At 37.8% G+C, this 14,652-nt stretch overlaps 1 protein-coding gene across 2 annotated transcripts in view; it reads left to right on the forward strand.

Moving 5' to 3' along the window:
- exoc2 (exocyst complex component 2) overlaps positions 1-14,652 on the forward strand; it is a 32,089-nt gene that overhangs the window by 6,485 nt on the left and 10,952 nt on the right. The window contains exons 5-21 of one of the 2 annotated variants that reach the window (XM_053489007.1): positions 94-207; positions 2,025-2,149; positions 3,927-4,007; positions 4,529-4,674; positions 4,818-4,899; positions 6,451-6,553; positions 6,635-6,753; positions 8,665-8,778; positions 8,886-9,010; positions 9,104-9,172; positions 10,648-10,805; positions 10,901-11,022; positions 13,326-13,387; positions 13,464-13,544; positions 13,715-13,774; positions 13,901-13,962; positions 14,092-14,148. In XM_053489007.1, the coding sequence (XP_053344982.1) occupies positions 94-207; positions 2,025-2,149; positions 3,927-4,007; positions 4,529-4,674; positions 4,818-4,899; positions 6,451-6,553; positions 6,635-6,753; positions 8,665-8,778; positions 8,886-9,010; positions 9,104-9,172; positions 10,648-10,805; positions 10,901-11,022; positions 13,326-13,387; positions 13,464-13,544; positions 13,715-13,774; positions 13,901-13,962; positions 14,092-14,148 (1,680 nt within the window). The remainder of the gene's footprint in view (positions 1-93; positions 208-2,024; positions 2,150-3,926; positions 4,008-4,528; positions 4,675-4,817; positions 4,900-6,450; positions 6,554-6,634; positions 6,754-8,664; positions 8,779-8,885; positions 9,011-9,103; positions 9,173-10,647; positions 10,806-10,900; positions 11,023-13,325; positions 13,388-13,463; positions 13,545-13,714; positions 13,775-13,900; positions 13,963-14,091; positions 14,149-14,652) is intronic. The other variant, XM_053489008.1, reaches the window with a different exon arrangement.

Below are 14,652 nucleotides of genomic sequence, written 5' to 3' on the forward strand. Positions count from 1 at the left end.
TGTGTGTGTATATGTATGTATATGTATATATGTGTGTGTGCGTGCAAAATTAATAAAAATGTCTTAGTTGCTTGGTTCTAATATCTTTTTTAGGGGAAAAGTTCAACAGAAAGATTTGGAGAATTTGTTTCCAGGCATGAGCGGAGATTTCACAAGTGAGAATTTCTCTGCCACTTGGTACCTCATTGAAAACCACTCCTTAACCAGGTTAGTCAACTCTAAGATGCGTATACATGTTATTTGACAATTATGGATACTGAATAGGAAAATGAACATGGGTATTACACTAGTTTAGCTATTGTTTGGTAAATTAGCAAAACTAATTTAATTATAATAACTGTGGGTCCATAAAATATATGATATGAGGGGTGTTCAAGTTAAACCGGGACCCGTAATGAAATTTATCATAAATTTATGGGTAAAATACATTGACGTATGCAAAAAAAAAATGTCAAGCACAAGTATGATGATGAGAGTCTTAGTCACAGTAAAATACTTGAATAGTGCAAACGTTTTTAAAAAGACTGTACATCCATAAATGACGATCCCGGCCGAGGTAGGCCACTGCGTTTGTCCCTGTGTTCATGGATGTACAGTCTTCTTTAAAACGTTCAGTGACCGAGTTCAGTGACTCGAATGCCTGATCATTGAAAATCACCAGATAACTTTTCGCCAACTTGATGCATCTGTCAGTGGGAACTGTACACACAAACTTGCACAACTTTTGCACCACACAAACACCACTTGCACATTACAGCAATTTGTCTCGGAATTAATGCCACATCTTCCGTACAGTTCTGACCCGTTTCCACATGCTGGGGTCATTAAAGGAGTTCCCAGGAGGTCAGTGTTTCAGACATGATCATGGGTTTGATCAACAAGTTTGATCATGGCTCCAGTATACTTATAAAACCTTTTAACTTTTACAAAGCAGTTACACTGCTTGGTGTTTAGTTAGTTAAAAACAAGCCAAAATGCATCAGTGTAGGAGAGATAAAGAGAAATAAATGTGTTTTGTTATTTAGATTTTAATGACCACGCAATATTCCATATGTCCCTTTCCAAGTCTACTACACCATTCAGCACCCCGGGACAGGGAAGATTGGGTTTATTTGGAATTGTGTGCAGTTGTCACTGAGGGGTCATATTTAACTGTGTGTTAACTGCTCAGGTTTATTAATTTGAAAGTACAACCTAGTTAGAAGGTTTGTTCCACATCTGTAAAGAAACATGCAGCTGAAATCTCACTGGAAAATTACTTTATAGTGAATGTGTGACAGGCATGTGCTGTTGTGTTATAAAATATCAGGATTCTTTGATGTTCAGTATAATACAAATGTGATATTACTTTAAAAAAAAAAATCTTTAAGTATATACTATATTTTTTCCTTTCCATTATCAAGGAATGGCACATGAAGAGTTGGTTCCCATTTTGAATTTGCGTTTTTTTGTAATCTGAATTTCTAGTTAAGATTGTACAAACTTTAATGTACATTTCTGTTGTCAAATCATGTTAGTTTTGCTACCACAATTTTACTTATACTTACTACTGTAAGTACTCTACTTTATTAGGGACATAGTAATGCTGTAAATATAACAGTGAGTTCGCTGGTCTGGGTGTCTCTCTCGGACACCTAATCTCAGTTCATTAGAACACCTTTGGGATGTGGAAAAACAGGAGAGTCGCATTAAAGTGCACCTCAACAATTCGGAGTCATTGTGTGATGCACTCGTACCCAATTTGTTTTCTTCAAAATCTGCGTTAATAAATATTTCCAACATATTAAGAAAAGATATTTGGAAAGCAGAGGAAGTAGCCAGAACAAGTATAGTATTTCTAATAGATTTTTCAGCGATTGGAATATTCACTGTAAACAGAGTGAATATTGAATATGATGTTAAATTATAAAAACTTTGAAAAGCGATCAGGTTTCTATATTCCTGGAACTAAACAGTATCAGAAAAAGCATTGATAAACCCACCATATTAATAACACATTGCTTTTTTTTTCTCCCCTGTGCTAGTTTTGAGCAGCTGCGCATGGCAGTGGGAAATCTAAAAAAACAGGCAAGTAAGAAGAATGAAGGCGGTCTGGCCTGTGTGAAAGGAGGACTCAGTACTTTCTTTGAAGCCCAGGATGCTTTGGCAGGTATGCATGGCCCAAAACACACATTTCTGTGCTTTTCCTTGATCCCTTTGCTCATAAAGTGGAAATCATAATGTCTTTTTTTTTGGAATATATACGCTTGGATTCTCAGAATCTGATTAGATTATAAAAAAAATTACAGATTGTATGTCTTTTTTGTGGGTTTATTCGTCTTTATGGATTTGAATTGTGGTGGTTTACACGTAGTTATGTTCTATGAGTCATTAAGTTGTATAAGTGTTGTTATTTTTTATGTGTAAAAATGATGCACTTACGTTTCACCAGTACTTGGATACCATCAAGATAGAAAGTTTTCTCAATATGCCGGAGCCATGATAAGGCTGCCTGCATCATGTCTAATACGCTGGCTTTTCAGGAACTCCTCTAATGGCCCAAAAATGTAAAAAAAATCACTTGGTTCATAAATGGTTCTGTGTACAGATCCTACACACAGAAGGATCTCTTCCACAAGTTGGTGACAAGTTATCCATCGATTTTTTTTTTTTTGAGTGTTTACAGAAACTGCAGTTGGCCCCAAGCTACCTCTGCTGGGACTGTCTTTTACGAATATACTGGCTTAAAATGTTTGCACTGTCTCATGGCCAGACTGTACTTAAAGTCTTCTGTAAATGTTAATCGGTTTTAGAAATTCTGGTTGGCTCGAACGCATATAATAATTCACGCTAATGTTCTGCGGCATTGTTATTTGGCTAAAAGAACTGTGTACGTTTGTCTGCCACACAGGGTTGAAGAAAGGAACATCTATATTTAGATGCATATGTGTATATGATTGTTTCAGCTCAGGCAGATTGTTGAGGCTAATGTAGTGCTTTTTTAGAGGGATTTTTGATCAGGTTTTTTAGAATTAGTAACACTGTCCTGAGAGGAAGTGGGAGTGTGTTTAAAGGAAACTGCACAGATTCCCAGAGAAAATTTCCAAAACTTGCATTGGGTAAGTCAAAACACAGCAAGGACACAGGAAATGATCTGAACAGCATTCGGGACCCCAGGGGCCTGGAGGTTAGCTCTGACGTCACCAGTCTGTCTGTGTGGGTTTGTGTATTGTATGTGTGGGAGCACGTTGCATGTCAGATCTCTATTGAAATCATATGTGGGATTGCTGTCCTGAAGCAAACAGGAAACAGTGCGTGTCTGTTGGTGTTTGTCTATGTGCATCTGCACATTATATGTCAAAGTATGTACACACCTGACCATCACTCACATATGTATTTGTTGAACATCACATTCCAGATTTAGTCCCTCTTTGCTGTAATAATAGCTTCCATTCTTCTGGGAAGGCTTTCCAGTAGATTTTGGATGGTGGCAATAGGGATTGATTCATTGAGACACAAGAGCATTAGTGAGGTCAGACACTGATGTCATGCGAGGAGAACAGCCAGCATTCAAATTCATCCCAAAGGTGCTCAGGCCACTTAAGTTCATGTATTCCAACCTTGACAAACCATGTGTTTGTGCACAAGGGTATTGTTTTACTGGAACAGTTTCGAGCTTTTAGTTGCAGTGAAGGGGAAATTTTAAAGCTACAGCCTACAGAGACATTCTAGATGATTCTTTGCTTCTAAATTTGCAGCAATAAAAGGGAGCACCACCACACATGGGTGTTGGGATCAGGTGTCTACATATTTTTGTGCATGTGTGCATTTCCAAGTGCGTCTGTCTGTCTGTCTACATGTCTGTGTCTGACTCAGTTTGTGTTGGGGTACCATAAACCAGCCGTGGATAATCCACAAATTACATCTGTCATTTGTTTCTTTTCTAGCTATCCATCAGAAGCTCGAATCAGATGGCACTGAGAAGGTCGAGGGCTCCATGACTCGGCGATTAGAGAATGTGCTCAACAGTAAGATCATTAAGAAGGCACTTTCTTACACATAAATAAACATAGACACACACACCCACTCCCGTAGTTAGAAAGAGATCCATAGTTCTCCCCTGCTGGATGTTAATTTGATGGATGTGATGAAAGATTAATAAACACACTCGTTTCCTGCAGCACATGTAAATAAACCAGTCACACTGACAAGCTTTCATCCTTAACTCCCCTCAGTGCCTGACTGTCTGTCGCTCAGCCAGTGCAGGGCACAGTGTGGGGAAAACGTGAATAATTTGGCCATCTGCTCTGATTTCTTTTTTTTCTTTTTCCTTTTGTAATTTTTTATTTTTTTTATTGTGGTTCAAGGTCTTGTTCTAATTAAAGATTCTGACCTGGTGCGAACAGCAAGGCCACGGCCACCCAGGCAGGCAGAGACAGGCAGAACAGATTTCATCCGTGTGCAAGCAAGAGATCTGTGACCTTCTTTTATGTGTTTTCTTTCTCTCTCTCTCTCTCTCTCTCTCTCTCTCTCTCTCTCTCTCTCTCAGGAGCAAGCAATACTGCTGACACTTTGTTTCAGGAGGTTCTGGGCCGAAAAGATAAAGCCGACTCTACACGCAACGCCCTCAATGTACTGCAGCGTTTCAAATTCCTCTTTAACCTGCCACTCAACATTGAGCGTAACATCCAGAAGGTGGGGCTGAAAATACATAATATACAGAGCCTTTGTTTCAGTATGTACTGTAATTATAACGAAGTAGCTTCTACTAATTCTGGTTTGCGTTATCAATATCTTGGTACTGTAAAAGATTATTGATGTCTCTCTCTCTCTTCTAGGGAGATTATGACGTGGTTATTAATGACTATGAGAAAGCCAAATCCCTGTTTGGGAACACAGAGGTTCCTGTATTTAAAAAAGGTATACAAGCCTTGAAATAGTCATTCCTTTTAATGAATATTGCTGTCTATTTCTAAGAGCGTTCAAGTCAAACCTGGACTTGTGATGAGATTTTTCGTAAATGAGGGCATAAAACTGAATGACATTTACGGAATACGCCAAGCGCAGTACTGTAATAAGACTTTCAGTTGCAGAAAGAAATTTCAATGGTGCAATCGTTTTAATGAATGAATGACGATCCTCGCTGAGGCGGCTCGGTACCCACTGCAGTTGTTCACATGAACATTAAGAGAATGAAAGAGAAAAAAATTTCTTTGCTTGTTTAGCAAAGTTGTAATGTTTCTCTAGAGCAACACATGACCTTTACTAGCAGAACAGTTATTTTAGTGTTAAGCTGTTTTTTTTTTTTTTTTTGCCACTTTTATCATAAGCATCACCACATTGGATCTTTGATCCACAAGGCACATTTTTCCTTTTGAAACCCTCCTGTTTTTTTAACAGGCTTGGCACTGGTACTATATGGGACCCAGCAGTGATGACCCGACAGTGGTGCTGCTTGAGCCCCTGACCCTTTGATCAGCAGCCCTGAGCCTCAGCTTAACATTTAGAGAATTAAACAGAAAACAAACTTGTTCACTTGTTCTTTAAGTTTCTGCAGGACAATGCACGACCTCATAATGTCCACCACACGCCTTGCACATTACAGAAACTTGGCTGGGCGTTCCAGCATTTCATCACTTTCCATAACATGAATCGAGCAGTCTGATCATAGCTCTGTTGTACTGAAAAAAATTTCTATCATGATGTTATCTAATCACTAGTGAAATACTGGGATAAATGCATCAGTTGTAGCAGAGGATTATATAGAAAAATAAAAGTACAATCAATCAAAAGTCCCTGTTTGACTTGAACACGCCTTGTGTTTAACATGATTTAGAGACGCGCTGCTATTGATACTGGTGTCGGGTATCTACCCGGTGCTGTAGTCATTTACTTATACTTGTACTCGTATTCATTAAAGATGCACCTACACTGATAGCAGATTACAAACTGTACTCATATTTAAAGTATATGTATATTTTTTTAGTATAGTAAAATTTACTATACTGTAAATATTAACAGGAGAAACTGCAGCATCTCCCTACAATTTAAGTAACCCAATAAAACACATTAAACATCATACCTAACAAAAGCATTTCAAGGCTGCATCAGATGCTGGCTAGGCATTGGAATTTCCTCTCTTTTCCACTGCAAACTTACTTTGTTTTAATTAAATGAACTATTAAATAAAACATTGTCTGATAAGATTATCTATCAAGTACGATCAAATACGCTCTAACTGTAACGCTTGACTGAAATCCCGCAGTCGTAAGTGAGGATTTAAAGCAAAATTGAACAACGTGCTATAAGTTCCGAGGATCACAAAATCATTATTTACGTAGATTAGATTACATAGAAAGATTTAGATTTTTTAAGATTTTCATTTTCTAAAACATCTATTTAACATGTCTGTTCCTCCTATTATTGTAGTAGATGAATGGTTTGGGTTTAACTGTGTATTTGTGTGTGCAGTGTATTCGGAGGTGGAAACTCGTATCGGTGCCCTGAGAAATCTACTGCTGGATAAATTACTGGAGATGCCTTCCACTCTGCACGATCAGAAACGTTACATCAGGTAAGTAGGTATTGCACGAATTTTATTTTTATTTGTTTACTCAAAAGCATGTTTAGGCAAATGTTTCCTCATGGTTTACAGGTACCTGTCAGACCTGCATGCTCCTGGTGATCCTGCATGGCAGTGTATTGTGGCCCAACATAAGTGGATACTACAGCTGATGCAGAACTGTAAAGAAGACTTCATTAAAGAACAGAGAGGTCTGTAAACAAACACACTGTACACATCTGGGCCACAGCTTTGCTGAGTGTAAGGTGTTGTCTCCAGTTAATGGTGGAAAAAAACAACAATATGTTTTATATCTAAGAAGTCTGGTTTGCTAAATCAGCGAAACAATAAGAGCTGCAGTTCTTCTTGAACTCACATAGCCCTTTTTCCACTGGACAGTCTGTCTGGATATGGAAAATTACCCATAAACCTCCTTGTTGTTGCTACTTATTTAGGTGCCAGTGCTCAGTTTGATTGCTTCTATTTTTTTTCATACTAGCCATGGCAGTTGGAGCTAAGTGCAGACACTGACTGATTAGTCACACAGACATCCTGATTAATCTCTCTGCTTTGAATCATCTCTGTACCAGCAGAAAAGTTCTTCAGTGAATTTTTTTTATTTATTTATTTTCAAATGTGGTTTTTGTCCTTTTTATCATAAGAGTCACTAGATTGTATCATTTAAACCACAAGGCACATTTTTTTTTACTCAGAATGGCCCTCCTGTTAAAACCCTCCCAAGAGGCTTGGGACCAGCATAATATGCAATGGCTGGGTTGTAAAGGTCAATAGTATTGCCTAAGGATCCAGCAGTGGTGACCCAGCAGTGGCACTGCTCGAGGCCCTGACCCCCCAATTAGCAACCTAGAACCTCAGCTGCCCAAGCCATCCTTGCCCCCTTTGGCTGAATGTTATGTTTTTCTTCATTTACACGTGCTTCATGCTCCTCTCAATAAGAAATCATGCACATTTTAAACATCAGCTGACTATCTGTTTCAGAAATGTTTATTTGAACTTTAAGTTGTATTTTTTGCCTTTTACTTCTGTGCTATGACACACACACATAATAGGGTGAAATATGCATTTTTTTAAATCTTTTTTTTCTTTTGAAAGGCATTCAGAACTATTAGTCATTTAAACACGTTTATACCTAGAAGACAAGAAACACATGTCAGGCTTGTGTTCCAGTATTTCTGATTGCCAGAAATCTGGCCTGGTAAAAACAAAATGTGCCATGTCCTAAATATCAGGAAATGAAAGGTGATATTGTGATCTGTCATAGCAAATCCATGTTTTAATTTTAAATCCAGATGTTTTAAGTGTGTAGTAAAAAAAAAAAAAAAAAAAAAGAACTAGCCTTGCCTTTTCAAAACATTTAGAGCGGACTGTATATTTTGTATTGGCACTATGAAAAATTAGTTATTATTTTGAAATTAGTTATTTATTTGATTACTACAGGCCTGGAAACACTTTTTTAAACAATAAAAATTGCAACTTTAAGTAGTATTAAACTTAATACATTGGGTTATTTCTTTCTTGAAAGTTATGGTCCTGATGTAGAGACATACACATTTTATGTGTTTTACAGATGTATTTGATAGTGGTGTCTCTACTATCTTGTGTGATCTCTTCGAGTGGCCTGTGTTCACAAGACCATGTGGTGTGCCCTTGTGTGTTTAGTTAGAGAGCAGTGTATGTGTGGTCTGGTCATGAACTGACAGAAACAGGAAGTCCTCTGTTCCACAGAGTAAAGGAGGGGAGCAGCCTGACACTGAGAAATTTAGGGAGAAAGTAAGAGAGAGAAACATTTTGGAAGACTTTCTAAAGAGAGGAGAAATGTTGTTATGAGAGACGAGACTTCTACAAGAGAGGAATCCCAAAATCACAGATCACAACAGATTAACAATGGGCCAAATATTTTCTAGAGAAATGTTTTTGTGTGTAAATGTATGTGTATTAGTATTACTTTGCACAACTCTTTGCCCAAGTGAGAATGGAACAGTAACTTAAAGTCCTCTAGTGCCACCTAGTGATTATATAGTTTTTGTCATAGTTTTTGTTTTCTTTCTCTCTGTCCCTCTGAATCACAATATTTTTTCTTTTATTATTTCTTTCTTTCTAAGTGGGTGGTGGAGGACTGGAGCTGGATGGAGAACCTCGTTCATCAGCTCTGAGCAGAATCAGTCACACTTCCTCTCTAAATAGAGGCAGCAGCTTCCAGACACCTAGAGATGACTGTAAGGAACGTTACTGATTATTTTCAGTAATGCCTTATTACAGGTAACACATCATTTGAATAATTATGACCTGCATTTGTGGTAATATTGATTATGCTCTCTCTCAGCCTGGCAGTACAAGAGCCCTCAGCAGGTTAGGTTTGTGGAGAAACTGTCAGATGTTGTCATCAGCCAGCTGCCAAATTTCTGGAAACTGTGGATCTCCTATGTTAACGGCAGTCTTTTTAGTGAGGTATGTATGTAAGCAGATGTGTGTACAAGCGAAATGCTGGTGTTATAATTTAAAAGCACTGACATGCTGTGCAATATGCATGCTCTCTGACAGACTGGAGAGAAGTCAGGTCAGGTGGAGAAGCTGAAGAAGAATGCCCGACAGAGACAGAATGACTTTAAAGTGAGTAACTCTGCTTCAGTGTGCATGGACAATGTGTGCGGAAAAAAAAGAGTTGTACCTTAAAAAAAACACATTACATTACATTTCGTTACATTACATGCTGGCTTTAAAGATCATCCCAAGTAGCATCTCGATGTAAACTGTTCAAGGGCGATTATTACATATTTTAGATGCCTTCAGCATTGTTTTAACAATGTAGACAGAAGTAAAGATCAAGGAAGGCAATGGAATTAGAAGGTGTGTCCAGACCATTATAGTAGACAATTATAATAATACAGCCGCTGTGTTTGTGGCAGCAATTTAATGGAAAGCCCTCATGCGGGTGTGATGATTAGGTGTCCACAAACTGTTTGCAGTATAGTGTGATACAGTTTTAGTTTAACTCTTGTGAAACAAGACAGGAGAACGGAAGCAAATATGAAATGTACAGTAAAGGAGTAATGTTATGCCTATCCGTCTCACTTTCTTTTCTGAAGATTCCTGTTAATTTTTTGTGTTGTAAAATATAAACTGGTTTCCTCCGGGTACTCCGGTTCCCTCCCACAGGTTAGGTTAATTGGCGTTCCCAAATTGCCCGTAGTGTGTAAATGGACGTGTGTGTGTGTGTGTGTGTGTGTGTGTGTGTGTGTGTGTGTGTGTGTGTGTGTGTGTGCGCGTGCGCCCTGCGATGGATTGGCACCTTGTTCAGGGTGTATCCCTAAGTCGTGCCCTAAGTCTCCTGGGATTGGCTCCAGGTCCCCCACGACCTTGAATACATGATAAAGCGTTATAGAAGGTTAGTGCATGAATGAGTTAGAAATATGAACCTCGTTTCGCCTCAATTTCTGAGCTTGTGTTGTGAATGTTTACTAGTTACAGTTCTTTAAGTCCTTTATGGTTAGAAAGCCAAGTCAAGTGTTTGTTTTTCTTATGTTTATGTGAAACCCCTGGGAGTCAGTCAGTGGGCCAAAAAATAATATCTGTTTTCTTTTTTTGTGTGCATGTTATTGTTCTTTTTAATTTAAAGAAAAATTATGGAGTCTTTTTAAAATCATGTCTTTTATTTCTGACAATAAAAATCAACCAACTGATCACATATTATTTGTTTTAATCCTGTTACACATGAAAGAGAACGACAGAAAAAATGCACAGGCCCACTTATTATTTTCACTCAGAAGTATGATTTTGAAGTACCGCTAACTCTCTGCATTTATTCAACTTGTTGTGACAAAAGAGGGATAAAACACATTCCTATTGGTGTTAAGAATGTATTGCTGCAAGAATACATGAAAGTGAAACCGTGTGAATGTTTTTCTAACCCACTAAATTGATAAAGTAGTCGATAAAGGTTACTATATTTTTAAAGGAACAGAGTCCTTACCACAGCACTGGAAAACGGCTTTAACAGCTCAGTTTGGAAATGTGATCTTATACAGCAGTATAACAACACATTTGTGTGTAATTGATTAATAATTATTTATTGTGCGTGTATACAGGGCATGATCGAGGAGGTGACTCGCCGTTTGGTTCAGCTGGTGCGTGGCGCTCTTTTGCCCAGTAGTCTCACTGAGAATGAGCTGCGTGTATACGGGGGCTGGAACAACAAGACCACCCTCACTGGTGCCTGGCTCACACAGATTATACACATTGTCAGGTGAGAGGACAAAGCAGCTGAGTGGCATTTCTTATCCAAATCTAAAGTGGTTAATATTAAGGGGCTTTGCTTTTTTTCCCCTTTCTGTTCCACAGGCTGAGTCATGAGGCTCTCTCAGGTCTAGAGATTCCTAATGACCTGCTGCAGGTGATTCAGGATTTGCTGCTCGACCTTCGTATGCATTGCCTGCTTGTTACTCTGCAGCACACTGCCGAAGGTGGGTCACTGTGAAATGATGTGTGTCACCACATTTATGGGTATTTATATTTAAGATTATTAAGAAGAATGTCACATTAAATATACTTTGTCATCAGTAAGCACTTGCTTGTGTGAATACTAGGGATAGGAATCACCAGGAAACACACCCTATGATATTATCACAATGCTGATTTCATCTGCATTTCATATCTATAAGTATCACGATTTTATACATACAGTCATACCTCAGCATATGAACACCCTGCCTCATGAATTTTTTGCCTTAAGAACTGAAATTTTGCAAGAAATTTGTCTTGCATATGAATCATTTTCAGCATTCGAGCGAACTAACTTAGTAGCACGAAGCAAAGGGAGCCTCTTTCAGTTTTTTTTTTAAGCAGCTGGTGCCAAAAGGTATCCTAAATTAAGGTTAAGTGAGGTTTAATGTCTGTTTATTTAATATTTTACTTAATTTACATGTTTTTTGTATTTTATAGTTTTTATATGCACAAATATAATTATATTGTTTGAAATTGCTAATATTGGTAATACTTTTTGGATGGCTTTTATCGAATTATCTGCATTTACGTTATTTCCTTTGGGAAAATGCATTTGACAATATGAAATTTCACCTTAAGAACTCGACTCCAGAATAGATTAAACTCATATGCCGAGTTACCACTGTATTCTGATTTGATTTAGTTACAATTCTAACCAAACCTTGCCAATAATTTGCTCATAACACCCAGGATTATGTGCTGTCTGCCAATGTGCGGACAGTTCAGACTCCCCCCCCCCCAAAAGCTCTAGTGCTTACAACGGTTGTCTTGCTGCATGACTAACTTCTTCTAGCCAATCATCTTCAGTTCATGGAAGGTTATCCTGACATTCTCTTGTAGAATATGCTTTTTAAATCCAGAATGAATTTTCCCTTAATATTCATCAAAGCAGCGCCAAACCACAATACTGCCATCCCAGTGTTTGGGATGAGATTCTTATCTAGTTTGGGATGAGATTCTTATCTTGGAATGCTGCATTTTGGTTTTCAACAAACACAATATTTTTCATTTAATCTAAAAAGTTATAGTGTAGATTCCTCTTTCTACAGAATAGAGAATAGGGCCCTAATGGGTTTCTGGCTCATCCATGTGGTCTGAAACAAACTTTAGCGGCGCAGGAGCATTATTTTTAGAGAGCAATGGCTTACTCTTTGCGCACTGTTCTTGTTTAGAGTTTGCCATATTGTAGACTTATGAACATTGACATTACTCAAAGCTAGAGTGGCCTGTGGGTCCTTGGATGTTGCATTGCTATCTTTGAATCAGAGCATTGCACAGAATCCAAGTCAATGAATCACAAAATTCTACAACCCTCGCATTCCAAAGATCAGCTGAGACTCTCATGAAGCTTCTAGCATTACACTGTGCTTAATCAAGTTGGTATCTTTCAAACTCTTTCCATAAGGCATCGGAAATGTGGAAGCACATATAAATCTTCCAGATGCATTAATTTCTATAACCAATACAAGTAAACACAGTAATTCCAGTATGTGCAAAATATGTGTAAAGATTTTGTGACTTGTAAAGCTAATTAATTCCTGAACAATCAATGAAAAGTTGTTTTTAAATTCCTCTCATGGCTTCATAAACCACTAGTAGCAAAACACAAGCTTTCGCTCTTATTCATAAATTTTATCTGATTTTTTTAGGTTAATCTAGACATGACTCACTGAATAAGGCTTCATCTGGTTTTTCATTTTGAGACCTCTTGCTTTGACTCTAAAGAGAAATAATACTTCATTCTTATTTCATTACTACCTCTGCTATTACCATTGAATTCTTCTAAATGACCTCTAAACTTTTTTAAATGATCGTGCTTAAGAAAATAGCTTTACAGGACGCACAACTGATATTTAAAAATAATAAATACATTTCATAAATTTCATGAGAGCTGTTTAAAAGTGTACAGCCATCATGCTGATGTGCATGATTATGGGTTATAGACCAGCAGAGGGCGATAGAGATCAGCACTTTGTTATAGTACAGTACCCAGTACTTGCCAATTGGCTTTTCCTAACTTGGCCTAATAATATGGCTGTGCTAATTGTTGTTTTAAGATCACCTAGATCATTCAGCACTAAGCTGTGCAGGCCATTGATCATGAGAATCTATAATATAAGTAACACAACATGTACATGGAGACTGTGATCCAAGTCAGATATAATTTATGTAATATACTCAGTGATTAAAAGACTGTTGGAATAAAGCCATAAACAAATCATCCAAAATAATCAGGATAAATTGTGCTTCTGTGTAATTTCAGATGTCAAGAGACTTCCAGAGAAAGAAGACTGGATCGTAGATAATGAAGGAATCACATCACTGGTGATGCATTTTAATGTTATTCGGCATTAAAGAAAACAATGTACAAGGATTTTAACTTTGTGTGTGTGTATTTCAGCCAGCCCAGTTTGAGCAGTGCATAGTGCACATGCTGCAGTCCCTCAAGGAGCCAATGGAGTGCAAGCCTGGAGAGATCAATGTAAGTTGCATTTTTTTATTTTTATTTTTTTTCTTAATATATATTCCAATACAGCACTTGACAAATAAAAAACAAAACCAAATCTGTCATTCGACTTACAGAACTGTTTCAGAGTCGCTGTGGTTGTGTTGCTGTGTGCTGCTTTTCTTTCACTTTTACCCTCTTTGTAGGTGTTTCAGCTGGATCTAGCTCAAAATAAGGCATGTGAGCTGTGTGTGGGCATCATGAAGGTGTGTAGCAAAGCAAACAGGCCAGATACCAATTTTCACACTATGCCGGAAATAGTTGTGTTTTGAGTTGCAATCCTGCAATGATATTTCAGTCAGTGCCTGATCGTCAGTTCTGATGATTTTTAGGTGTTCATCAACTGTCTAGAACAGCTTAGCACCAAGACTGATGGAGACATCGATACTTCCATGTAAGTTCTGTGTGTGTCTATGTATGTATGTATGTATGTGTGTGTGTGTGTGTGTGTGTGTGTCATCAAAAGATATAAATAAGAGACAAGAGATGGGATTTTTATCTTTTGTTTCCTGATTTACATGAGATGTGTTAAACAACTTGGGACACATCCACATTTGGTGGCATACCACTCAATTTTTAGGTAAGCAAAAGGATGGGAACGGATGGTTTAAGTAGATTATCTGTGAACAACACTTTATATTTAACTGCATATTCCTTCATTGCAGTAACTGAACCACTGAGTTTACCAAACTGCTGCATTATTCAATATATCTGCATTATATAATTATTATTATATGTGATGCTTTATCAGGCTTACACAATAGATTTTAATTTGTGAAAAAAAAGTTGATATTGGCATTTTTATGGTGTGATTGGGATAAATCTCAAGCTTTGAAACCTTTGCGTATAGATTAGGTGGTGTGAGGACTGGACAGGCTAAAGAACTACAGCACTGTTTTTAGACAGGGATGTAGAAAAAGCCAGATTTCATTTGCACAGTGTCCTGCAGTTAGTGGTGTAACAAAGATTTTCAATCCAGAGTATGTCATAGCCATTTTTTGTGACCCTGCACTAGCATTTTAAAAAGACACACAGGTTGGTGTTACATGTCTCGAAGGATGCATGGGTTTCCCCCTTTCTCCTC

Source organism: Clarias gariepinus, chromosome 27, assembly GCF_024256425.1.
Source record: "Clarias gariepinus isolate MV-2021 ecotype Netherlands chromosome 27, CGAR_prim_01v2, whole genome shotgun sequence".
Classification (NCBI taxonomy): domain Eukaryota; kingdom Metazoa; phylum Chordata; class Actinopteri; order Siluriformes; family Clariidae; genus Clarias; species Clarias gariepinus.